The sequence below is a fragment of the Sebastes fasciatus genome, chromosome 11 (assembly GCF_043250625.1).
Source record: "Sebastes fasciatus isolate fSebFas1 chromosome 11, fSebFas1.pri, whole genome shotgun sequence".
Taxonomy (NCBI): Eukaryota; Metazoa; Chordata; class Actinopteri; order Perciformes; family Sebastidae; genus Sebastes; species Sebastes fasciatus.
The window spans coordinates 943,750-971,201 of record NC_133805.1 but is presented as its reverse complement, the minus strand read 5'-3'; the positions used below and the strand labels follow the sequence as shown (position 1 = coordinate 971,201).

General features: G+C 41.4%; 1 protein-coding gene across 1 annotated transcript in view; it reads right to left on the bottom strand.

Moving 5' to 3' along the window:
* Window positions 1–3,868: 3,868 nt before the first annotated feature.
* Window positions 3,869–27,452, bottom strand: part of pex5lb (peroxisomal biogenesis factor 5-like b) — a 63,910-nt gene continuing 40,326 nt past the window's right edge. The window contains exons 2-12 of the mRNA XM_074649838.1: window positions 25,220–25,540; window positions 24,794–24,914; window positions 23,882–23,969; window positions 23,142–23,240; window positions 18,990–19,109; window positions 13,635–13,778; window positions 13,405–13,475; window positions 12,886–13,098; window positions 11,628–11,793; window positions 5,689–5,846; window positions 3,869–4,628 (exon numbers count right to left, since the gene is read on the bottom strand). Of these exons, the coding sequence (XP_074505939.1) occupies window positions 4,430–4,628; window positions 5,689–5,846; window positions 11,628–11,793; window positions 12,886–13,098; window positions 13,405–13,475; window positions 13,635–13,778; window positions 18,990–19,109; window positions 23,142–23,240; window positions 23,882–23,969; window positions 24,794–24,914; window positions 25,220–25,540 (1,700 nt within the window). The 3' untranslated portion in view covers window positions 3,869–4,429. The remainder of the gene's footprint in view (window positions 4,629–5,688; window positions 5,847–11,627; window positions 11,794–12,885; window positions 13,099–13,404; window positions 13,476–13,634; window positions 13,779–18,989; window positions 19,110–23,141; window positions 23,241–23,881; window positions 23,970–24,793; window positions 24,915–25,219; window positions 25,541–27,452) is intronic.

The window sequence follows — 27,452 nt, the reverse complement described above, 5'->3', positions numbered from 1 at the left end:
TCAGATTAACTCTCGTCGGGTGTCTCGGGTCAGATTAACTCTCGTCGGGTGTCTCGGGTCAGATTAACTCTCGTCGGGTGTCTCGGGTCAGATTAACTCTCGTCGGGTGTCTCGGGTCAGATTAACTCTCGTCGGGTGTCTCGGGTCAGATTAACTCTCGTCGGGTGTCTCAAGTCAGATTAACTCTCGTCGGGTGTCTCGGGTCAGATTAACTCTCGTTAGGTGTCTCAAGTCAGATTAACTCTCTTCGGGTGTCTCAGGTCAGATTAACTCTCGTCGGGTGTCTCAGGTCAGATTAACTCTCGTCGGGTGTCTCGGGTCAGATTAACTCTCGTTAGGTGTCTCAAATCAGATTAACTCTCATCAGGTGTCTCAGGTCAGATTAACTCTCGTCGGGTGTCTCAGGTCAGATTAACTCTCGTCAGGTGTCTCAGGTCAGATTAAGTCTCATCAGGTGTCTCAGGTCAGATTAACTCTCGTCGGGTGTCTCAGGTCAGATTAACTCTCGTCAGGTGTCTCAGGTCAGATTAACTCTCGTCGGGTGTCTCAGGTCAGATTAACTCTCGTTAGGTGTCTCAAATCAGATTAACTCTCATCAGGTGTCTGAGGTCAGATTAACTCTCGTCAGGTGTCTCAGGTCAGATTAAGTCTCGTCAGGTGTCTCAGGTCAGATTAAGTCTCATCAGGTGTCTCAGGTCAGATTAAGTCTCGTCAGGTGTCTCAGGTCAGATTAAGTCTCGTCAGGTGTCTCAGGTCAGATTAAGTCTCGTCAGGTGTCTCAGGTCAGATTAAGTCTCATCAGGTGTCTCAGGTCAGATTAAGTCTCATCAGGTGTTGAAGTTAAAGAGAAACGACGACGGCGCCCTCCGCTGGCTGAAACCTTCATCTTCAGCTCCTCGTCTCTGAGTCCGACTCGGCAGAGATCACAAACATCAGACCAAATGAAACCATCACAGAGTTTCTTCAGGTTCTGCATCAGTTGTTTAATTTGTAAAATATCATCAGTTTACATATTGATTATTGATTATTGATCTGTACAGTCGTTTATATGAGAAACATTCACAACTAAAGGTAGAGACTAACTGCAGAGAGAAGATCAACCAATCAGCCAATCAGATTTCACGGCTCAGTTTGGTTCTTTAGAATTCAAATCTGCCCCCAAAGGATCAATAAAAGCAGAAAGCAGTCAGCGTTCTCTGCAGCCCGGTCCACGTTTCAGATTCAGGTTTGTGAATGTGAAGCTTCTTCAGCAGCAACATGTGAACAAAGAACTCAACGGGCTGCAGATTCCAGATGTTTCAGAACCAAAAGAAACCTTTGTAGTTGTTAGTTTCATCTTTGAAAGGTTGTGTGAGTGTCTGCAGTACGTTTCTCTGTTTCAGCACGTTGGACTCTGGAACTAAACTAAACTAAAATCATTCAGCTAATCTTTAAATGAACCTTCAACCTGAACATTGCTCAGCTGGACTGACAGGAATAGATACTCGTTGATATTAAGGTTAAAATGTCATCTTTAATATAAATAGATTCACTACTTTAATCTCACTTTGACTAAATGTGTTATTCGTGTGTTTCCGTGCAGAGAAACTGAAGCCAGAAGATTCACCTGAGAGCCAACGACAGGAAGGAGGTGAGAACAAACAGACTTTCAAAATAAAACCACACTAAAGAACTAAAGAGAGACAACACAGAAAACAACAGTCCAGTTTTTAAAGAACAAAAGGTTCAGAGACACTCTGAGGACGCTCTGAGGAAGAAACCAGCAGCTGGAAGGTGTTGTTAGAGTTCTACCTGCTGCTGCTGGGATTCACCTGCAGGAGGCGACAGCGTCTAATGTTCTGTGTCACTCGTCGTGTTTCCATTCAGTTGTCAAGACAATTAACTTATTTATCACTCTTAAAGAGGAGAAACGTGTTTTTAATGTGTTTTAACTCAGATAATGAGAAAAGTTAGTAGAGATGCACCGATACCCGATACCCGATACCGATACCCGATACCGATACCCGATACCCGATACCGATACCCGATACCCGATACCCGATACCCGATACCGATACTGTGCTCAGGTACTCGTACTCGCAAAACGGCCGGGATCCCATACCCATACCTCCATACCATAATGTTACCTCCATACCATAACGTTACCACCATACCATAACGTTACCACCATACCATAACGTACCTCCGTACCATAACGTTACCGTCGAACCATAACGTTACCCCAAACCATAACGTTACCACCACACCATAAGGTTACCGCCATACCATAACGTTACCGTCGAACCATAACGTTACCCCAAACCATAACGTTACCACCATACCATAACGTTACCTCCATACCATAACGTTACCACCATACCATAAAGTTACCTCCATACCATAACGTTACCGCCGTACCATAACGTTACCTCCATACCATAATGTTACCTCCATACCATAACGTTACCACCATACCATAACGTTACCACCATAACGTTACCACCATACCATAACGTTACCGTCATACCATAACGTTACCACCATACCATAACGTTACCTCCATACCATAACGTTACCGCCATACCATAACGTTACCGCCATACCATAACGTTACCTCCATACCATAACGTTACCTCCATACCATAACGTTACCTCCATACCATAACGTTACCGTCATACCATAACGTTACCACCATACCATAACGTTACCTCCATACCATAACGTTACCTCCATACCATAACGTTACCGCCATACCATAACGTTACCACCATACCATAACGTTACCGTCATACCATAACGTTACCACCATACCATAACGTTACCTCCATACCATAACGTTACCTCCATACCATAATGTTACCTCCATACCATAACGTTACCTCCATACCATAACGTTACCTCCATACCATAATGTTACCTCCATACCATAACGTTACCACCATACCATAATGTTACCACCATACCATAACGTTACCACCATACCATAACGTTACCACCATACCATAACGTTACCACCATACCATAACGTTACCACCATACCATAACGTTACCACCATACCATAACGTTACCTCCATACCATAACGTTACCACCATACCATAACGTTACCACCATACCATAACGTTACCACCATACCATAACGTTACCACCATACCATAACGTTACCTCCACACCATAACGTTACCTCCATACCATAATGTTACCTCCATACCATAACGTTACCTCCATACCATAACGTTACCTCCACACCATAACGTTACCTCCATACCATAATGTTACCACCATACCATAACGTTACCTCCATACCATAATGTTACCTCCATACCATAACGTTACCTCCATACCATAACGTTACCTACATACCATAACGTTACCTCCACACCATAACGTTACCTCCATACCATAATGTTACCACCATACCATAACGTTACCTCCATACCATAATGTTACCTCCATACCATAACGTTACCACCATACCATAATGTTACCACCATACCATAACGTTACCTCCATACCATAATGTTACCTCCATACCATAACGTTACCTCCATACCATAACGTTACCTCCACACCATAACGTTACCTCCATACCATAACGTTACCTCCATACCATAATGTTACCTCCATACCATAACGTTACCACCATACCATAACGTTACCTCCATACCATAACGTTACCTCCATACCATAACGTTACCTCCATACCATAACGTTACCTCCACACCATAACGTTACCTCCATACCATAACGTTACCTCCATACCATAATGTTACCTCCATACCATAACGTTACCTCCATACCATAACGTTACCACCATACCATAACGTTACCTGTCCGTGACAGAGTTAGCGTGCAGCTTTAGCCGTTTTAGCGTGTGAGTGTAGACAGATTATTTGTATTAGTTTATTTTAGATATGTGTATACGTGTAGACGGAGCTGTGTTCAGGGCCTGAACAGAGGCTTCATACTCAAATATGATCACATGTAAAAGAGAGAACAAAGAGCTGTTGATGTGTTGAAATCAGAGGTTGACCTCTAAATCAGAGGTCGACCTCTAACGCAGCGTGTTGACCTCTAACGCAGCGTGTTGACCTCTAACGCAGCGTGTTGACCTCTAACGCAGCGTGGTGCAGTGATGTAAAACGTTCAGTGCAGCCAGCCTGCTCTTTAAATGAACACTTGATAAACTCATATTCTGGACAGTTATTATGATATCATTATTAAAGCTGATCGTCTCTCCGTCGGCGGCGAGGCAACAGTTATAAACGGTGTTCGTACAGGAAGCTAAAGGGTTGTGCTGTTATATTGCAAAGGATTTTCCTGCAGCTGTCGTCGTCGTCTCTTTGGTTTCAAACCAAACTGTCCTCATCCAGCGTGTCTCCACCTCCGGTCCACTGTTTCTAGGAGACAACACGTCCTCTGAACGACCCCCGACACCGTCAGTCCACCGTCAGACGTCGCCCACGTCGAAGGCCCTCATCAGCAGGTCCAGGTCCCCGACGCTGGCAGCCTGGACCAGCTCGGGTTGGTCCATCATGGAGATGGCGATTCGCAGGGCGGCCCAGATGTTAGCCGACATCTGCTGATGGCTACAGCGCTGACTCTGCCTCTGCTGGTTCAACGCCGTCAGGAAGTTACTGACCGCCTCCCTGCAGGACCAGACCAGGACCAGGACCAGGTCAGACCAGGACCAGGACCACACAAACATACACACTACTGTAACCCCACATTTGGTATCGCTGTTGTTCTAGTCCTGAATGTGTCCTATAATCATTAGTGTTCTAGTCCTGAATGTGTCCTATAATCATTAGTGTTCTAGTCCTGAATGTGTCCTATAATCATTAGTGTTCTAGTCCTGAATGTGTCCTATAATCATTAGTGTTCTAGTCCTGAATGCGTCCTATAATCATTAGTGTTCTAGTCCTGAATGTGTCCTATAATCATTATTGTTCTAGTCCTGAATGTGTCCTATAATCATTAGTGTTCTAGTCCTGAATGTGTCCTATAATCATTAGTGTTCTAGTCCTGAATGTGTCCTATAATCATTAGTGTTCTAGTCCTGAATGTGTCCTATAATCATTAGTGTTCTAGTCCTGAATGTGTCCTATAATCATTAGTGTTCTAGTCCTGAATGTGTCCTATAATCATTATTGTTCTAGTCCTGAATGTGTCCTATAATCATTAGTGTTCTAGTCCTGAATGTGTCCTATAATCATTATTGTTCTAGTCCTGAATGTGTCCTATAATCATTAGTGTTCTAGTCCTGAATGCGTCCTATAATCATTAGTGTTCTAGTCCTGAATGTGTCCTATAATCATTAGTGTTCTAGTCCTGAATGTGTCCTATAATCATTAGTGTTCTAGTCCTGAATGTGTCCTATAATCATTAGTGTTCTAGTCCTGAATGTGTCCTATAATCATTATTGTTCTAGTCCTGAATGTGTCCTATAATCATTAGTGTTCTAGTCCTGAATGTGTCCTATAATCATTAGTGTTCTAGTCCTGAATGTGTCCTATAATCATTAGTGTTCTAGTCCTGAATGTGTCCTATAATCATTAGTGTTCTAGTCCTGAATGTGTCCTATAATCATTAGTGTTCTAGTCCTGAATGTGTCCTATAATCATTAGTGTTCTAGTCCTGAATGTGTCCTATAATCATTAGTGTTCTAGTCCTGAATGTATTCTCAGGTGAGACAGCTGGTGGAGTTACCTGTGAGCTCCCAGGTTGATGCAGCTGATCCCCAGGTTGTATCTGGACCGGATGAATCCGGGCTGCAGCTCCAGAGCTCTGGTGTACGACTCCACCGCCTCCTCACTGCGGTCTCCGTTCGCCAGCGTTGCACCCAGACGGTTCCACAGCAGGTAGTCCTGAAGAGACAAACAGGAAGGTAACGCTGCCATGACATCATCAGACCACAGCCAGGTGAAGGGTCCGACTGAAGATCGCCCACTTAGTGGTCCAACATGGTTCCCTTTGACTCTCACACCTGAAGCTGACATGACCATTTATGACAAACTATACTACCACTTTTTTTACTTTATTCGACATACTATACTAAACTTGAACTCCCTCGTGATCAATAAAGTTACTATCTATCTATCTATACTATGACTTTTTTATCACTTTTTTAGACATATTATACTATCGACATACTATTCCACATATTATACTATGACTTTTTTTTTATAAAAAAGTTCGACATATTATACAGTGACTTTTTTTTCCATAACATTTTTCGACATACTATACTATTATGTATTATACTATTACTGTTATGCCGACGATACACAGGTCTACATTTCAACAAAACCCACCGCTGCCCTGCCACCCTATGACTTTTGTTTGTAAAATTTTTCTTCATATTATACTATGACTTTTTTCTAGTGAAATTTTTCGACATACTATACAATGACTTTTTGTAATGAAATTCTTCAACTTACTAAACTATGACCTTTTTTGGTGAAATTTTTCGACTTACTAAACTATGACTTTTTTGGGTGAAATTCTTCAACTTACTAAACCATGACTTTTTTTGGTGAAATTCTTCGACTTTCTAAACTATGACTTTTTGTAATGAAAGTATTCGACAAACAATATAATGACTTTTTTTCATGACATTATTCGACATACTAAACTATGACTTTTTTTTCCATAACATTTTTCGACATACCATACTATGACTTTTTTTATAAAAATGTTGACATACTATACTATGACTTTTTTTTCCATACAAATATTTGACATACTATACTATGACTTTTGTTTTGTGAAATTATTCGAAATACTTTTTTATAAAATTTTTCGACATACTATACTATGACTTTTTGTAATGAAAGTATTCGACAAACAATATGACTTTTTTTCATGACATTATTCGACATACTAAACTATGACTTTATTCTAGTGAAATTTTTCGACATGCTATACTATGACTTTTTTTTCTAAACATTTTCGACATACTATACTATGACTTTTTTTTGGTGAAATTATCCGAAATACTATACTATGACTTTTTTTTCTAAACATTTTCGACTTACTAAACTGACTTTTTTTGGTGAAATTCTTCGACATACTATACTACGACTTTTTGTAATGAAAGTATTCGACACACAATATTGTGACTTTTTTTGGTGAAATTCTTCGACTTAGTAAACTATGACTTTTTTTGGTGAAATTCTTCAACTTAATAAACTATGACTTTTTTTGTGATGAAATTCTTCAACTTACTAAACTATGACTTTTTGGTGAAATTCTTCGACTCTAAACTATGACTTTTTTTGGTGAAATTCTTCGACTTACTAAACCATGACTTTTTTTGGTGAAATTCTTCGACTTACTAAACTATGATTTTTTTTGGTGAAATCTTTCGACTTACTAAACCATGACTTTTTTTGGTTAAATTCTTCGACTTACTAAACTATGATTTTTTTTGGTGAAATCTTTCGACTTACTAAACTATGACTTTTTTTGGTTAAATTCTTCGACTTAATAAACTATGACTTTTTTTGGTGAAATTTTTCGACATACTATACTATGACTTTTTGTAATGAAAGTATTCGACAAACAATATAATGACTTTTTTTCATGACATTATTCGACATACTAAACTATGACTTTTTTTTCCATAACATTTTTCGACATACCATACTATGACTTTTTTTATAAAAATTTTGACATACTATACTATGACTTTTTTTTCCATACAAATATTCGACATACTATACTATGACTTTTGTTTTGTGAAATTATTCGAAATACTTTTTTATAAAAATTTTCGACATACCTATGACTTTTTGTAATGAAAGTATTCGACAAACAATATTATGACTTTTTTTCATGACATTATTCGACATACTAAACTATGACTTTGTTCTAGTGAAATTTTTTGACATGCTATACTATGACTTTTTTTTATAAACATTTTCGACATACTATACTATGACTTTTTTTGTAATGAAATTCTTCGACTTACTAAACTATGCCTTTTTTTGGTGAAATTTCTCAACATACTATACAATGACTTTTTTTGGTGAAATTCTTCGACTTTCTAAACTATGACTTTTTTTGGTGAAATTCTTCGACTTTTTTTGGTGAAATTCTTCGACTTACTAAACCATTACTTTTTTTGGCGAAATTCTTCGACTTCCTAAACTATGACTTTTTTTGGTGAAATTCTTCGACTTCCTAAACTATGACTTTTTTTGGTGAAATTCTTCGACTTCCTAAACTATGACTTTTTTTGGTGAAATTCTTCGACTTACTATACTATGACTTTTTTTTCCATAAAAGTTTTCGACTTACTAAACCATGACTTTTTGCAATGAAATTCTTCGATTTACTAAACTATGACTTTTTTTGTAATGAAATTCTTCGACTTACTAAACTATGACTTTTTTTGGTGAAATTCTTCGACTTACTAAACCATTACTTTTTTTGGCGAAATTCTTCGACTTACTAAACTATGACTTTTTTTGGTGAAATTCTTCGACTTACTAAACCATTACTTTTTTTGGCGAAATTCTTCGACTTACTAAACTATGACTTTTTTTGGTGACATTTTTCGACTTACTAAACTATGACTTTTTTTGGTGAAATTCTTCGACTTACTAAACTATGACTTTTTTTGGTGACATTTTTCGACTTACTAAACTATGACTTTTTTTGGTGAAATTCTTCAACTTACTAAACTATGACTTTTTTTGGTGAAATTCTTCGACTTCCTAAACTATGACTTTTTGCAATGAAATTCTTCGATTTACTAAACTATGACTTTTTTTGTAATGAAATTCTTCGACTTACTAAACTATGACTTTTTTTGGTGAAATTCTTCGACTTACTAAACTATGACTTTTTTTGGTGACATTTTTCGACTTACTAAACTATGACTTTTTTTGGTGAAATTCTTCAACTTACTAAACTATGACTTTTTTTGGTGAAATTCTTCGACTTCCTAAACTATGACTTTTTTTGGTGAAATTCTTCGACTTCCTAAACTATGACTTTTTGCAATGAAATTCTTCGATTTACTAAACTATGACTTTTTTTGTAATGAAATTCTTCGACTTACTAAACCATTACTTTTTTTGGCGAAATTCTTCGACTTCCTAAACTATGACTTTTTTTGGTGAAATTCTTCGACTTACTAAACCATGACTTTTTTTGGTGAAATTCTTCGACTTACTAAACCATGACTTTTTTTGGTGAAATTCTTCGACTTACTAAACCATGACTTTTTTTGGTGAAATTCTTTGACTTACTAAACCATGACTTTTTTTGGTGAAATTCTTCGACTTACTAAACCATGACTTTTTGTAATGAAAGTATTCGACAAACAATATTATGACTTTTTTTCATGACATTATTCGACATACTAAACTATGACTTTTTTCTAGTGACATTTTTCGACATGCTATACTATGACTTTTTTTTCTAAACATTTTCGACATACTATGATTTTTTTTGTAATGAAATTCTTCGACTTACTATACTATGACTTTTTTTGGTGAAATTATCCGAAATACTATACTATGACTTTTTTTTCTAAACATTTTCGACTTACTAAACTATGACTTTTTTTGGTGAAATTCTTCGACTTACTAAACCATGACTTTTTTTGGTGAAATTCTTCGACTTACTAAACTATGACTTTTTTTGGTGAAATTCTTCGACTTACTAAACTATGACTTTTTTTGGTGAAATTCTTCGACTTACTAAACCATGACTTTTTTTGGTGAAATTCTTTGACTTACTAAACCATGACTTTTTTTGGTGAAATTCTTCGACTTACTAAACTATGACTTTTTGTAATGAAAGTATTCGACAAACAATATTATGACTTTTTTTCATGACATTATTCGACTTACTAAACTATGACTTTTTTTGTAATGAAATTCTTCGACTTACTAAACTATGACTTTTTTTGGTGAAATTTTTCGACTTTCTAAACTATGACTTTTTTTGGTGAAATTCTTCGACTTACTTTGACTTTTTTTGGTGAAATTCTTCGACTTACTAAACTATGACTTTTTTTGGTGAAATTTTTCGACTTACTAAACCATTACTTTTTTTGGTGAAATTCTTCGACTTACTAAACTATGACTTTTTTTGGTGAAATTCTTCGACTTACTAAACTATGACTTTTTGGTGAAATTCTTCGACATACTATACTATGACTTTTTTTGGTGAAATTCTTCGACTTACTTTGACTTTTTTTGGTGAAATTCTTCGACTTACTAAACTATGACTTTTTTTGGTGAAATTTTTCGACTTACTAAACCATTACTTTTTTTGGTGAAATTCTTCGACTTACTAAACTATGACTTTTTTTGGTGAAATTCTTCGACATACTATACTACGACTTTTTTTGGTGAAATTCTTCGACTTACTAAACTATGACTTTTTTTGGTGAAATTTTTCGACTTACTAAACCATTAGTTTTTTTGGTGAAATTCTTCGACTTACTAAACTATGACTTTTTTTGGTGAAATTCTTCGACATACTATACTACGACTTTTTTTGGTGAAATTCTTCGACTTACTAAACTATGACTTTTTTTGGTGAAATTCTTCGACTTACTATACTACGACTTTTTTTGGTGAAATTCTTCGACTTACTAAACTATGACTTTTTTTGGTGAAATTCTTCGACTTACTAAACTATGACTTTTTTTGGTGAAATTCTTCGACTTACTAAACCATGACTTTTTTTGGTGAAATTTTTCAACATACTATACTATGACTTTTTGTAATGAAATTCTTCGACTTACTAAACTATGACTTTTTTGGTGAAATTTTTCGACTTACTAAACCATTACTTTTTTTGGTGAAATTCTTCGACTTACTAAACTATGACTTTTTTTGGTGAAATTCTTCGACATACTATACTACGACTTTTTTTGGTGAAATTCTTCGACTTACTAAACTATGACTTTTTTTGGTGAAATTTTTCGACTTACTAAACCATTAGTTTTTTTGGTGAAATTCTTCGACTTATGACTTTTTTTGGTGAAATTCTTCGACATACTATACTACGACTTTTTTTGGTGAAATTCTTCGACTTACTAAACTATGACTTTTTTTGGTGAAATTCTTCGACTTACTAAACCATGACTTTTTTTGGTGAAATTTTTCAACATACTATACTATGACTTTTTGTAATGAAATTCTTCGACTTACTAAACTATGACTTTTTTGGTGAAATTTTTCGACTTACTAAGCTATGACTTTTTGTAATGAAAGTATTCGACAAACAATATTATGACTTTTTTTCATGACATTATTCGACATACTAAACTATGACTTTTTTCTAGTGACATTTTTCGACATGCTATACTATGACTTTTTTTTCTAAACATTTTCGACATACTATGATTTTTTTTGTAATGAAATTCTTCGACTTACTATACTATGACTTTTTTTGGTGAAATTATCCGAAATACTATACTATGACTTTTTTTTTCTAAACATTTTCGACTTACTAAACTATGACTTTTTTTGGTGAAATTCTTCGACTTACTAAACCATGACTTTTTTTGGTGAAATTCTTTGACTTACTAAACCATGACTTTTTTTGGTGAAATTCTTCGACATACTATACTATGACACACATATGTATTTTTATACATGTGTGTGTGTGTGTGTGTGTGTTACCTGTGGTCTGACGGACAGCGCTGCAGTGAAAGCCTCCACAGCTCTGTTGAAGTCAGAGCCGAGGTTGAAAAGGACCCCGAGTCCAGTCTGCAGGTCTGGATCCACACAGTCCAGATTCAACAGAGCCGCATCCTGGAAGAGAAGCAGGACGTCCTGCAGCTCAGACCTACACACACACACACACACACACACACACACACACACACACACACACACACACACACACCTCCTTTAATGCTACAGGCTAATGCTAAATGTGTTGAAGTCTCTCAACAATCAAGCTCAGTTTAAAAAGTCTGTTACAGCTTTAGCAGAGAAGTCTCCTACAACTCCCAGAGATCATTGCAAGAACTGTCCAATCAGAGAGATTCAGACCACGACGTCAGAGGTTCTGATCTTCGTAAAACTTGCTGGATGAATTCAGAAATTTAAATCAAGCGCTCTGATGTCACAGCTCTGAAGTCACAGATCTGATGTCACAGCTCTGAATTCACAGGTCTGATGTCACAGGTCTGATGTCACAGCTCTGAATATCACAGCTCCGAAGTCACAGCTCTGATGTCACAGGTCTGATGTCACAGGTCTGATGTCACAGCTCTGATGTCACAGGTCTGATGTCACAGCTCTGATGTCACAGCTCTGAAGTCACAGCTCCGAAGTCACAGCTCTGATGTCACAGCTCTGGTGTCACAGGTCTGATGTCACAGCTCTGATGTCACAGCTCCGAAGTCACAGCTCTGAAGTCACAGCTCCGAAGTCACAGCTCCGATGTCACAGGTCTGATGTCACAGCTCTGATGTCACAGCTCTGAAGTCACAGCTCCGAAGTCACAGCTCTGATGTCACAGCGCTGGTGTCACAGGTCTGATGTCACAGCTCTGATGTCACAGCTCCGAAGTCACAGCTCTGAAGTCACAGCTCCGAAGTCACAGCTCTGATGTCACAGGTCTGATGTCACAGCTCTGATGTCACAGCTCTGAAGTCACAGCTCCGAAGTCACAGCTCTGATGTCACAGCTCTGGTGTCACAGGTCTGATGTCACAGGTCTGGTGTCACAGGTCTAATGTCACAGCTCTGATGTCACAGGTCTGATGTCACAGGTCTGGTGTCACAGGTCTGATGTCACAGCTCTGATGTCACAGCTCTGGATGGAGTCGTCTCCATAGCGACGGCAGCTGAGACTCATGGGTACTGTAGCATTTAGACCAAACTAAACAACAAACAAACAAACAAACCTGACGTCCCTCAGGTGTTCGTACCTGGCCGGCGTGGAGGTGTGGGGGCCCCTGCGAGGCGTGGCCGGGGAGCCCCGTAGCGGGCTCCTGCGGTCCAGGACCAGGTGTTTGTATCGGGGGTTGTGGCTGATCCAGCGTCGCAGAGCGTCGCAGGCCTCCCGCTGCACGCCGCTGTTGGTGAAGCTGACAGCGAGCGCCATGAGAGCCGGCAGGTTGTTGGGGCGGAGCTCCAGACACCTGCACACAGGTGATACATGTTAGCTTAGCATCAGGTGATACATGTTAGCTTAGCATCAGGTGATACACGTTAGCTTAGCAGCAGGTGATACATGTTAGCTTAGCATCAGGTGATACATGTTAGCTTAGCATCAGGTGATACACGTTAGCTTAGCATCAGGTGATATACGTTAGCTTAGCATCAGGTGATACATGTTAGCTTAGCATCAGGTGATACATGTTAGCTTAGCATCAGGTGATACATGTTAGCTTAGCATCAGGTGATATACGTTAGCTTAGCAGCAGGAAGACAACAGGAAGTCTGACCTCTGCAGGGACACGATGGCGGCCTGTTCGTTCTCGTTCTCAGCCTGAGTCGTCCCTAACACCTGCCACGCCTGAAAACACAGAAGAAGAGTTTGACTTCCTGCAGTGACATTAAAGCTGCAGTAGGTAACACATCTTTAGCATCATTGGGCAGACATCCCATAATAACCTTTCAGCATATTGTAATTCAAGTGTTCTGAGAGGAAACTAGACCTCTGCTCCCCCCTCACCTCAGAGTCCTGCGGGTCCTGCAGGATGGCGGCCTCCAGCAGCAGGACGGCGGCGTTCAGGTCTCCCTCCCGAGCTTTCTCCTGACCCTCAGCGAAGGCGCTGGGCCAGTCCCGGTACGGGTTGTTGGTGTTGAAGAAGTAGACCTATAGAGAGAAAACACCATCAGACCACCAGACCACCAGATCACCAGACCACCAGACCACCAGATCACCAGATCACCAGACCACCAGACCACCAGATCACCAGACCACCAGACCACCAGACCACCAGACCACCAGACCATCAGACCACCAGACCACCAGATCACCAGATCACCAGACCATCAGACCACCAGACCACCAGACCACCAGACCACCAGATCACCAGATCACCAGACCACCAGACCACCAGACCACCAGACCATCACACCACCAGACCACCAGACCACCAGATCATAATATTTAGTATTATAATATTTAATATTTAGTATTATAATATTTAATATTTAATGTTATAATATTTAGTATTATAATATTTAATGTTATAATATTTAATGTTTAATGTTATAATATTTAGTATTATAATATTTAATGTTATAATATTTAATGTTTAATGTTATAATATTTAGTATTATAATATTTAATGTTATAATATTTAATATTTAATGTTATAATATTTAGTATTATAATATTTAATGTTTAATGTTATAATATTTAGTATTATAATATTTAATGTTATAATATTTAATGTTTAATGTTATAATATTTAGTATTATAATATTTAATGTTATAATATTTAATGTTATACCAGGGTTCTTTAAATTGAATCTCTCTTTAAGGTTCATTCAGAACAGATCAAACATGTGAGATTAGTTCCTGATGAACTATTTGAATGGACAGAGAGCTCGACTATATTTACATCAACAGAAGAAGAAATGAGGGGATGAGTAAACCGCTCACGAAGAAGCGGTTTGATAACGTGCCGACATCTGTTGCCGCGGTGATGTAACACCTGAGCGGAGGAGGGATTACTGTTCAGAGGATTAAAACTACAGATTAATGCTGACAAATATCCATCCCAGTCATAATCTGTCATTATTCATAATAACTCCAGTCTACTAACTATAAAAAGACTTCAAGAGAGAGAAATGCATCCTGACATTCTGATTTATTGGGATTGTTTTTAAAGGGACTGTTCGTAAGAATCAGAAATTGGTTGTAAAAGCGACAACTGTGGCCGTTAAGTCAACGAAAGTCAGCGTGCTGTTGCTCGCGCTCGCCCGTGTGCACGCGCTACCTGAATGTGAGCGAGCATCGGTCAAAACGGTGAGGAGACACACGTCAGCTAAAAGCACAATATCAGTTAGCTGACCAGACGAAGGTCTCTCCATGAATCAATGCTGATCCTAGTGTTGGCTTTTCCCGCCTCAGCCTCCCGACCGCGGCCGGAGGGAACGGGGGAGACGCCGGAGTTTTGGTCGGAGACGATAACGTTTCTCTCTGCGGAGCCCCGTCACTTCACAAGACACGGGAAACCTCTGTTGGTCTGGAGGAGCTGCAGCAGTTATTTCTGCACAAACGTCCACTGAACATTCACTAGATATTCTCAGAGCTAAACTAACTCTTCTGCAGTGTGGAGTGAGCAGCATGCACGTGAGAGGTGGAGAGAGAGAGAGAGAGAAGGAGCGCGGTGTGTGAGTGAAGGCAGGCAGAGGAGCAGAGGAGCAGAGACTCCGGTCCTGGAGACCAAAGCTACGGTCTCCCCCGCGTCCTCCGACCGCGGCCAACACTGTTTAACAGCTTCACTAGATACAACCAAGAGGTTTTGGTGCTTCACTGGAGTTTGTGTTGGAGTCTGAGTCTGAACAGCGGAGACACACGAGAGACCATGAGACACACGAGAGACCATGAGACACACGAGAGACCATGAGACACACGAGAGACCATGAGACACACGAGAGACCACGAGACACACGAGAGACCACGAGACACACGAGAGACCACGAGACACACGAGAGACCAGGAGACACACGAGAGACCACGAGACACACGAGAGACCACGAGACACACGAGAGACCACGAGACACACGAGAGACCACGAGACACACGAGAGACCAGGAGACACACGAGAGACCACGAGACACACGAGAGACCACGAGACACACGAGAGACCACGAGACACACGAGAGACCACGAGACACACGAGAGACCACGAGACACACGAGAGACCACGAGACACACGAGAGACCACGAGACACACGAGAGACCACGAGACACACGAGAGACCAGGAGACACACGAGAGACCAAGAGACACACGAGAGACCACGAGACACACGAGAGACCAGGAGACACACGAGAGACCATGAGACACACGAGAGACCAGGAGACACACGAGAGACCACGAGACACACGAGAGACCACGAGACACACGAGAGACCACGAGACACACGAGAGACCACGAGACACACGAGAGACCACGAGACACACGAGAGACCACGAGACACACGAGAGACCACGAGACACACGAGAGACCACGAGACACACGAGAGACCACGAGACACACGAGAGACCACGAGACACACGAGAGACCACGAGACACACGAGAGACCATGAGACACCGACCAGCAATGATTTATACCTGGAAGAAGTTACAAACAGGAACTTTAACTGTTTTACCTCTAGACCATGAAGGGAACCAGATGAATCTTACACTTCTAGGGACTTTTACGTTGTAAAATCTCTAAATGAATCCAGTAAGAATGTTTGATTTCCAGCATGTCTGTAGTCAGAGATGTCCTGAGGTCAAATATATCAGGATCAGTGTCAGGAAGTCTTGATTACATTGATTATCCAGCAACCCAGAAATCAAAGAATAAAGACATTTCCCTCACAGATTAGTGGGATTTTCTTTTTAATTTATAATGTTTATACTTCTGGTGAATATAATCCATCAATCTGATTTCCATAGATGTATTTAGTATCTACAGTTCCCTTTGTTAACATCTTATTTTGAAAAGCGGACGTAGTCCCACGTGTCTACTTCCTGTAACTTCTCCAAGGTGGTCTCTAGCTCTCCCGTCAGCTCCGTTCTCTTTATCCATCCATGGTCAGCTCCATCGGGGCCGTTTCAATGCAGAGAACATAATGTCAGTATCTGGGTGCTCTACAGTCGTAGCGTCGGCCCATTTGACCATGGAGACGAGAGCGACGGCCGGCTCCACCACCAGGTTACCGCCATAACATAATGTTACCTCCATACCATAACGTTACCACCATACCATAACGTTACCTCCATACCATAACGTTACCACCATACCATAACGTTACCTCCATACCATAACGTTACCGCCATACCATAACGTTACCGCCATACCATAACGTTACCTACATACCATAACGTTACCACCATACCATAACGTTACCTCCATACCATAACGTTACCGTCATACCATAACGTTACCTCCATACCATAACGTTACCTCCATACCATAACGTTACCTCCATACCATAACGTTACCGCCATACCATAACGTTACCTCCATACCATAACGTTACCTCCATACCATAACGTTACCTCCATACCATAACGTTACCACCATACCATAACGTTACCTCCATACCATAACGTTACCTCCATACCATAACGTTACCTCCATACCATAACGTTACCACCATACCATAACGTTACCTCCATACCATAACGTTACCTCCATACCATAACGTTACCTCCATACCATAACGTTACCTCCATACCATAACGTTACCACCATACCATAACGTTACCTCCATACCATAATGTTACCACCATACCATAACGTTACCTCCATACCATAATGTTACCACCATACCATAACGTTACCTCCATACCATAACGTTACCACCATACCATAACGTTACCTCCATACCATAACGTTACCTCCATACCATAGCGTTACCTCCATACCATAACGTTACCTCCATACCATAACGTTACCTCCATACCATAACGTTACCTCCATACCATAACATTACACCATACCATAACGTTACCTCCATACCATAACGTTACCTCCATACCATAACGTTACCACCATACCATAACGTTACCTCCATACCATAACGTTACCTCCATACCATAACGTTACCGCCATACCATAACGTTACCTCCATACCATAACATTACACCATACCATAACGTTACCTCCATACCATAATGTTACCACCATACCATAACGTTACCTCCATACCATAACGTTACCTCCATACCATAACGTTACCACCATACCATAACGTTACCTCCATACCATAATGTTACCTCCATACCATAACGTTACCTCCATACCATAACGTTACCTCCATACCATAACGTTACCTCCATACCATAACGTTACCACCATACCATAACGTTACCTCCATACCATAACGTTACCACCATACCATAACGTTACCACCATACCATAACGTTACCTCCATACCATAATGTTACCACCATACCATAACGTTACCACCATACCATAACGTTACCACCATACCATAACGTTACCACCATACCATAACGTTACCTCCATACCATAATGTTACCTCCATACCATAACGTTACCTCCATACCATAACGTTACCTCCATACCATAACGTTACCTCCATACCATAACGTTACCTCCATACCATAACGTTACCTCCATACCATAACGTTACCACCATACCATAACGTTACCTCCATACCATAACGTTACCACCATACCATAACGTTACCTCCACACCATAACGTTACCTCCACACCATAACGTTACCTCCACACCATAACGTTACCTCCATACCATAACGTTACCTCCATACCATAACGTTACCTCCATACCATAACATTACACCATACCATAACGTTACCTCTATACCATAATGTTACCTCCATACCATAACGTTACCACCATACCATAACGTTACCTCCACACCATAACGTTACCTCCATACCATAACGTTACCACCATACCATAACGTTACCACCATACCATAACGTTACCTCCATACCATAACGTTACCTCCATACCATAACGTTACCTCCATACCATAACGTTTCCTGTCCGTGACAGAGTTAGCATGCAGCTTTAGCTCTGCTCTGTGTAGCTCTGCTTTTCCTGTCAATGTGTGAAACCCAAAGTGTTTCCATCCTTTACTGGATGTGTAGTGTTTACCACGCTGGATTTAACGTTTTAGACTCTCTGAGGTTTGTTTTGGTTGACGGATACGGAACGGATATGACGTCACGTTACTCAGACTACCACAATAAAAGCGGTAACCTCTTTCTTCCTCCACATAGACTCAGATGAAGCAGATAGATCCATTATATTAATATATATCCCCCCCCTCTCACCAGAGAGGTCAGCAGGTTATGAACTCACCTTCTCTACAGGTGAGACGGAGGGCTGGATCGACCCCTGACCCCCAGACTCCTCCAGCCAGTTCCTCCGAGCCAGCTCCTCCCACTCCGCCTGCATCTTATCCCAGAACTCTGTGTCCGACTGAAACACAACACGTCACGTTAGAAACACAGAGCCTAACTGTTGGCTCCTACATTTCCCATAATGCAGTCTGTCTTCCTGGTAAACAGACAGTCCAGTTAGTCTTTAAACTCCACATGAATGAAAGTGAATGTCTGATGTGTTGTTAGTGAGATGCACCCTGGGAGTCGTATTCCTTCACTTATATTCAGGGATGCACCGATACCTTGTACTACTTGTACTCGATCTGAATGAAGTGGTATCGGTGCGTCACTATTTCTATTGTTATGTGTCATGTCTTTATGTTACACTATAACTAATAAAACTGATCCTGCTTTAGGAAACATTCAGATTATTAACAGAACAGAACTTTGAAATGTGGCTTTACAGCAGAATGAAAGCAGCAGCCGGAGCTCCACTCCACTGCTGGACCTCACTAAATACAGTAACTATATGTTATCATGGACTCGTATGTAAAACCGCGTCAGTCCGTCAGCGGCGTCCTCGGCGTCTCTGAGGATTAAAACACCTGAACTGTGATGAGGACGAGCTTTTAATCAGACGAGACGCTGCGATTGGTCCACTGAACCGAGCTGACGGGATTGAAGAGCACCAACGCTTCGACACCGGAGTCTGAGATGAACTGCACTTTAAAGGTCTCATATTATGCTCATTTCCAGGTTCATAGATGTATTTTAATGTTGCACTAGAACATGTTTACATGCTGCAATGTTCAAAAAAACCTTTATTCTTCTCATACTGCAGCCTGAGTCTGCCTGCCTCAGAGCCTAATTCAGCCTCTGTCTGAAAACCACTGATTCACAGCCTGTCTCCTCCCACTCTGCTCTGATTGGTCAGCGTTTTCTGTCAATCAAACGTCCTCAACAACAGCGTCACTATCTCCCCCTCCCTCCCGGAGAAGCTCTGGAGAGATAGCAGCTAGAATAAAGTTTATAAACCACTTTAAAGTTTATAAACCAGAAACTTCACCCAGCGCACGTGACCGGAGGAATCTGATCAGAAATCGGCGACACATGATGAACATCTGCGGTCCAGATTCCAGGTTTTCCTGACGGTTTCTCTCAGGTAAATAATGCTGTTTATATCTCTGTTAGTTAGCTCAGTGTTTACCTCATGCATCAACTCTGTAAACCGTAAACATACACTCTGTTTTACGTCTGTCTTTACAGATCCATCTGTGAGAAATGACCGACAGAATCATCCCAGAGGAGAGCAGACAGCTGAGAGCAGACAGCTGAGAGCAGACAGCTGAGAGCAGATAGCTGAGAGCAGACAGAGGAGAGCAGACAGCTGAGAGCAGACAGCTGAGAGCAGATAGCTGAGAGCAGACAGCTGAGAGCAGACAGCTGAGAGCAGATAGCTGAGAGCAGACAGCTGAGAGCAGACAGAGGAGAGCAGACAGCTGAGAGCAGACAGCTGAGAGCAGATAGCTGAGAGCAGATAGCTGTGAGCAGACAGCTGAGAGCAGATAGCTGAGAGCAGACAGCTGAGAGCAGACAGCTGAGAGCAGATAGCTGAGAGCAGACAGCTGAGAGCAGACAGCTGAGAGCAGACAGCTGAGAGCAGACAGCTGAGAGCAGATAGCTGAGAGCAGACAGCTGAGAGCAGACAGAGGAGAGCAGACAGCTGAGAGCAGACAGCTGAGAGCAGACAGCTGAGAGCAGACAGCTGAGAGCAGATAGCTGAGAGCAGATAGCTGTGAGCAGACAGCTGAGAGCAGATAGCTGAGAGCAGACAGCTGAGAGCAGACAGCTGTGAGCAGACAGCTGAGAGCAGATAGCTGTGAGCAGACAGCTGAGAGCAGATAGCTGAGAGCAGACAGCTGAGAGCAGACAGCTGAGAGCAGATAGCTGAGAGCAGACAGCTGAGAGCAGACAGCTGAGAGCAGACAGCTGAGAGCAGACAGCTGAGAGCAGATAGCTGAGAGCAGACAGCTGAGAGCAGACAGAGGAGAGCAGACAGCTGAGAGCAGACAGCTGAGAGCAGACAGCTGAGAGCAGACAGCTGAGAGCAGATAGCTGAGAGCAGATAGCTGTGAGCAGACAGCTGAGAGCAGATAGCTGAGAGCAGACAGCTGAGAGCAGATAGCTGAGAGCAGATAGCTGAGAGCAGATAGCTGTGAGCAGACAGCTGAGAGCAGATAGCTGAGAGCAGACAGCTGAAAGCAGATGGCTCTGTTTACATGGAGATACAGAGCTAACCCGGTAGCATGTAGCTAACCCGTTAGCATGTAGCTACATGCTAACGGGTTAGCTACATGCTACCGCTATGACACGGTGTGTAAACACAGCGACCATCAGGGTGGAAAATAGAAGATGTGAAACAGTAGTCAGTTCATTATTTCTGCTAAAAGATAAATGTATGGAAGATCAGAGTAATGGTATATTATTTACAGTAGGAGCTGTCTCTGTGTTACCATGACTACAGACCACCGGAGCTTAGCTTACCATAGTTTACCAGAGCTGAAGACTTTCTCCTGTACCATGTTAACATAACTAACTAACAGGTGAGATGATTACAAATGCTGTGAATAATTAATATTGTCATCTGTCTACTCAAATAAAGTTTGACTGTGAAACAGAAATGTGTTGTGTTGCTTACAAGTCACTATTTACTACCTGTAATCTGCTACATGCATGACATCAAATATATATAATATATAAATATCATCTGTTTAAACAGTGTAATTACATAAAGCCTTTGTGAAAGAACATGTTATATTTAGATGATGGGAGTACATGAAGCCTGTTCTGCTGGTTCTTGCAGACTTTGCTCAAGTTCGGTTGAGGAGGAGAGACAGTGACGCGCTGTGGGGCGGGGTCAGCTACTGAAGGTTCTGCTCTGGTTCGACCAGGAAACCCTTACATGGCTTGCATTTCTCAAACGACGTCAGAAGAGAAGGAAAAGCTGCGCAGCGATTTTCAACACCCATTTCCGGACAAACGGAGGAGGAGAAAAAGAGAGAGGATGGTCTTTTATGATACTATGGTGGCCTGTAGACACACTGGGGACAAATATTGATGTTTAACAGACATGGAAAAGTGCATTTTGCATAATAGGTGACCTTTAATCACCGAGTCTGGTGGAGTCCACGCCGCCACCAGTCAGGGGGGGGACCTACTCAATATCAGGCAGGTGGTCATCATGTTATGGCTGATCCGTGTATATAGATATACAGTATATACATACTGTATATTTATATACAGTATGTACTGTATATATACTAGGGATGCACAGATACCACTTTGTTTCAGACCGAGATCCGAGGTGGATCGCAGCCACAGCTTTACAGCGCTCCCCGCCCGGACCTCGCCGCACCGTGACGGGGCTCCCTGCTCCCGGTACACCGTCGACCCCCAGGGTGGGGCTCGGCCCACGTAAAGGCGTCAGGGGTCTGCGGTGATGTCAGCAGCCCACCCGACCCGTCTTGAAACACGGACCAAGGAGTCTAACGCACGTTTGAGTCAGAGGGTGCAAGCAGAACCCCGTGGTGCAATGAAAGTGAGGGCCGGCGTGCGCCGGCTGAGGTGGCATCCCGGCCCAGCGGGGAAATATATATATATACATATATATACAGTATTTATATATATATATATACTGTATATATATATGTATACTACATATATATTCTTTTCTTCAGTGTCCGATATGAGAACTGATGCTGAGTCTGCAGCTTCCTGCTGACCTGAGAGCAGCGTTATTAATCTGAATGTTGCTGAATCAGAGTTCTCAGATAACAGGAAGTACAGATCTGTGATCAGCTACACGATGATATCAGATATCAAATATCTGATCTCTGATATCTGATCTCTGATATTGAACACTGAGCTGCTGTAGAGCGGTCCGTCCTCACGGACGCTGCTGGGAAGAGGAGACTTCTTTAGAACGGGGGGGTTTAGCTGGAGAGTGAAGGACAAACTGAAGTTCATAGTTTCACCAACAACTTTGTCCTGAAGATCAGAGTTTGTGTGTGTGTGTGTGTGTGTGTGTGTGTGTGTGTGTGTGTGTGTGTGTGTGTGTGTGTGTTCGTACCTCCACAGCAGCCTTCGCTTTGACAAACTCGTCCTCCAGAGACTCGTTTCTGGCCAGAAGGGAACGAGTCCGTCGGCGCTGTCGGGACGCCGCGCTGTCCTGAAGACACACAGAGGACAGCCAGCAGCCGTCAGTGAGACAGTAGAGACAGTAGAGACAGTAGAGACAGTAGAGACAGTAGAGACAGTAGAGACAGTGAGACACTAGAGACAGAAGAGACAGTAGAGACACTAGAGACAGTAGAGACAGTAGAGACAGTAGAGACACTAGAGACAGTAGAGACAGTGAGACACTAGAGACAGAAGAGACAGTAGAGACACTAGAGACAGTAGAGACAGTGAGACAGTAGAGACAGTAGAGACAGTAGAGACAGTGAGACACTAGAGACAGTAGAGACAGTGAGACAGTAGAGACAGTAGAGACAGTGAGACAGTAGAGACAGTAGAGACAGTGAGACAGAGACAGTAGAGACAGTGAGACACTAGAGACAGTAGAGACAGAAGAGACAGTGAGACAGTAGAGACAGTGAGACAGTGAGACAGTAGAGACAGTAAAGACAGTAGAGACAGTAGAGACTAAACAACAGACACCAGGGAACGTCCTATTATCCCACGCTCCCTGAACTACTCACTGGATCTGGTCCAGGTTGTTTAGTTTCTCTTCACAGCTTCAGTTCTACCCGGAGTAGAACCAGTCGAATACTGAAGTACTACAGTAGAAGTATCAGCAGCACTACTCACCTGTGTTGAAGATATGAAGTCGAGATCATCGAAGCTGTGGATGTCGAAGGAGTTCTTGGTTAGAGGATCCGTTTTAAACTCTGCAGACCTGAAGGAACAAAATACAGAACCAGATGTTAGCATTAGCGCCGCGTTAGAGCCGCGTTAGAGCCGCGTTAGAGCCGCGTTAGCGCCGCGTTAGAGCCGCGTTAGAGCCGCGTTAGCACCGCGTCAGAGCCGCGTCAGAGCCGCGTCAGCGCCGCGTCAGAGCCGCGTTAGAGCCGCGTCAGAGCCGCGTTAGAGCCGCGTCAGCGCCGCGTTAGAGCCGCGTTAGAGCCGCGTTAGCGCCGCGTTAGCGCCGCGTTAGCGCCGCGTTAGCGCCGCGTTAAGCCCGGGACACACATGGAACGTCAAGAGCACGTGGCGGCTGCGTGGCGTGGTGGCTGCGTGATAGACGCGTCGGGTGTTCACACCAGCTGCGTGTCAGCTGTGTTCCTGCTGCTGCTGTCAGCTCTTTCTTTCTACATAGAGTTTGCCTTTTAATGTCCATTTCATTTCATTATAAATATCATTTATATTTATTTTAGACGGAGAAGGGTTCAGAAGCGTGTGGTAATTTGTAAATAATAGTATTAATCCACCATTAAAACCCCGTACTATATTCATTCATGGAGCTCTCCAAGTCACTGCATGTTCTACAGCACTGACCGGCACATATTTCAGAATAAAAGCCTTGTGTTAACAAATGAAGGAATTCTGTCCACAGAAGAAACGCTTGAGGGCTTTTATTTTGAAATGAAAGCAGGAAGTGTTGATTTAAAAATTAGTCTTTTTTTCATTTCCGTAACAGATTCTACAGATAGACCTCGAAACTGTATTAATCTTTCTGATATGATGTTAATATACAGTAAATAGATCGGCAGCCATATTCACCAGAGCAGTTCACTGGAGGAGTGGTGGGAGGTGCATCTCTTCTCGTGTCTCCTCCTGCGTCCTCCGTCCTCCACGTCCAGGTTCACCTCGTCCCATTTGTCCAGAGGAGAGGACAGACTGACTGTGAACACATCAGAGATCAGCGCTAACACGACATCACTGACATGAACCAGAACTACAGAGATAAGACAGGAAACCTGGAATCACTGAAACCACTCAGAGGTTTGACCTGGATCCTGAACCTGTGATCACATGAGACAGGAAGTGCTCATCACATTAAAAGCTCAGATTAAATCAGCCTCCGCTGGCTGAGATCAGAGCTTTTAACTAAATGAACCAACAGCAGCCCCCCCCACTGGGAGCTTCAGCTTCAGCCTTTAGTCCACCTGACTTCCTGTTCCTGTGTGCTGGTTCAGTCTTCAGTACCTGAGTCCAGAGAGATCCTCTCAGGTGTTCTGGGGCTGTCCGGCAGGTGTTCCACCTCCACCTGGATCAGCTCCGTCTCATCAGGTCTCGTCCGGCGCCGAGGGCTCCTCGAGCTGCCCTTCCTCCTCAGAGGACTCCTCCTCTGGTCCTTGTTACTGCCGCCGCCACCACTACTCACGCCGCCGCCGCCGCCGCCGCCGCCGCCACCACTACTCACACCGCCGCTGCCGCTGCTACCACCACCACCACTACTCACGCCGCCGCCGCCGCCGTCGTCCCCCGGCTCACTGAGGTCCACCAGGTCCAGAGCTGTGGACAGAACTGCAGGAGGACAGGACGGAGGTTAATGTCTGATAACTGTCTCGTGTTGCGTTCACACCAAGAGAGAAGCAAATCTTCGCCTCGCTTTACTCGCGCGAGGTGGACCGCCGGTATCATCTGTGTTCATTCACTCTAACCCAGGGGTCAGGGGTCAGGGGTCAGCAACCTTTACTATCTAAAGAGACATTTTAGGCAACAAAAAAAAAAAAAATCTGTCTGGAGCCGCAAAACATGTGATCACTGTGATGAAGGTAACAGTTTATAGTCTCAGTATATAGTTTATAAGTCTAATGCAGTGAGGGCCAAAGAGACAATGTACTACGGAGTATTAGGGCCACACTGAGGGAAACAACATCTGAGATTTACACAATAAAGTCAGAATATTACCAGAATAAAAGTCGTAATATAATGAATTAAAGTCATAACTTTACGAGAATAAAGTCGTAATATTACGAGAATAAAGTCATAACTTAACGAGAATAAATTCGTAACACTACGAGAATAAAGTCATAACTTAACGAGAATAAATTCGTAACACTACGAGAATAAAGTCATAACTTTACAAGAATAAAGTCGTAATATTACGAGAATAAAGTCATAACTTTACGAGAATAAAGGTGTAATATTACGAAAATAAAGTCATAACTTAACGAGAATAAAGTCGTAATATAATGAGAATAAAGTCATAACTTAACGAGAAAAAGTCATAACTTTACGAGAATAAAGTCGTAATATTACGAAAATAAAGTCATAACTTAACGAGAATAAAGTCGTAATATAATGAGAATAAAGTCATAACTTAACGAGAATAAAGTCGTAATATAATGAGAATAAAGTCATAACTTAACGAGAAAAAGTTGTAACATTACGAGAATAAAGTCATAACTTTACAAGAATAAAGTCGTAATATTTCGAGAATAAAGTCGTAATATTACGAGAAAAAAAGTCGTAATATAATGAATTAAAGTCATAACTTTACGAGAATAAAGGTGTAATATTACGAGAATAAAGTCATAACTTAACGAAAAAAGTCGTAACATTACGAGAATAAAGTCATAACTTAACGAGAAAAAGTCGTAACACTACGAGAATAAAGTCATAACTTAACGAGAATAAAGTCGTAATATAATGAGAATAAAGTCATAACTTAACGAGAAAAAGTCGTAACATTATGAGAATAAAGTCATAACTTTACAAGAATAAAGTCGTAATATTTCGAGAATAAAGTCGTAATATTACGAGAAAAAAAGTCGTAATATAATGAATTAAAGTCATAACTTTACGAGAATAAAGGTGTAATATTACGAGAATAAAGTCATAACTTAACGAGAAAAAGTCGTAACATTACGAGAATAAAGTCATAACTTAACGAGAATAAATTCGTAACACTACGAGAATAAAGTCATAACTTTACAAGAATAAAGTCGTAATATTACGAGAATAAAGTCAGAACTTTACGAGAATAAAGTCGTAATATTACGAAAATAAAGTCAGAACTTTACGAGAATAAAGTCGTAATATAATGAGAATAAAGTCATAACTTTACGAGAATAAAGTCGTAATATTACGAGAATAAAGTCATAACTTAACGAGAAAAAGTCGTAACATTACGAGAATAAAGTCATAACTTTACGAGAATAAATTCGTAACATTACGAAAATAAAGTCATAACTTTACGAGAATAAAGTCGTAACACTACGAGAATAAAGTCATAACTTTACAAGAATAAAGTCATAACTTAACGAGAAAAAGTCGTCACATTACAAGAATAAAGTCATAACTTTACGAGAATAAAGTCGTAATATTACGAGAATAAAGTCATAACTTAACGAGAAAAAGTCGTAACATTACGAGAATAAAGTCATAACTTTACGAGAATAAAGTCGTAATATTACGAGAATAAAGTCATAAC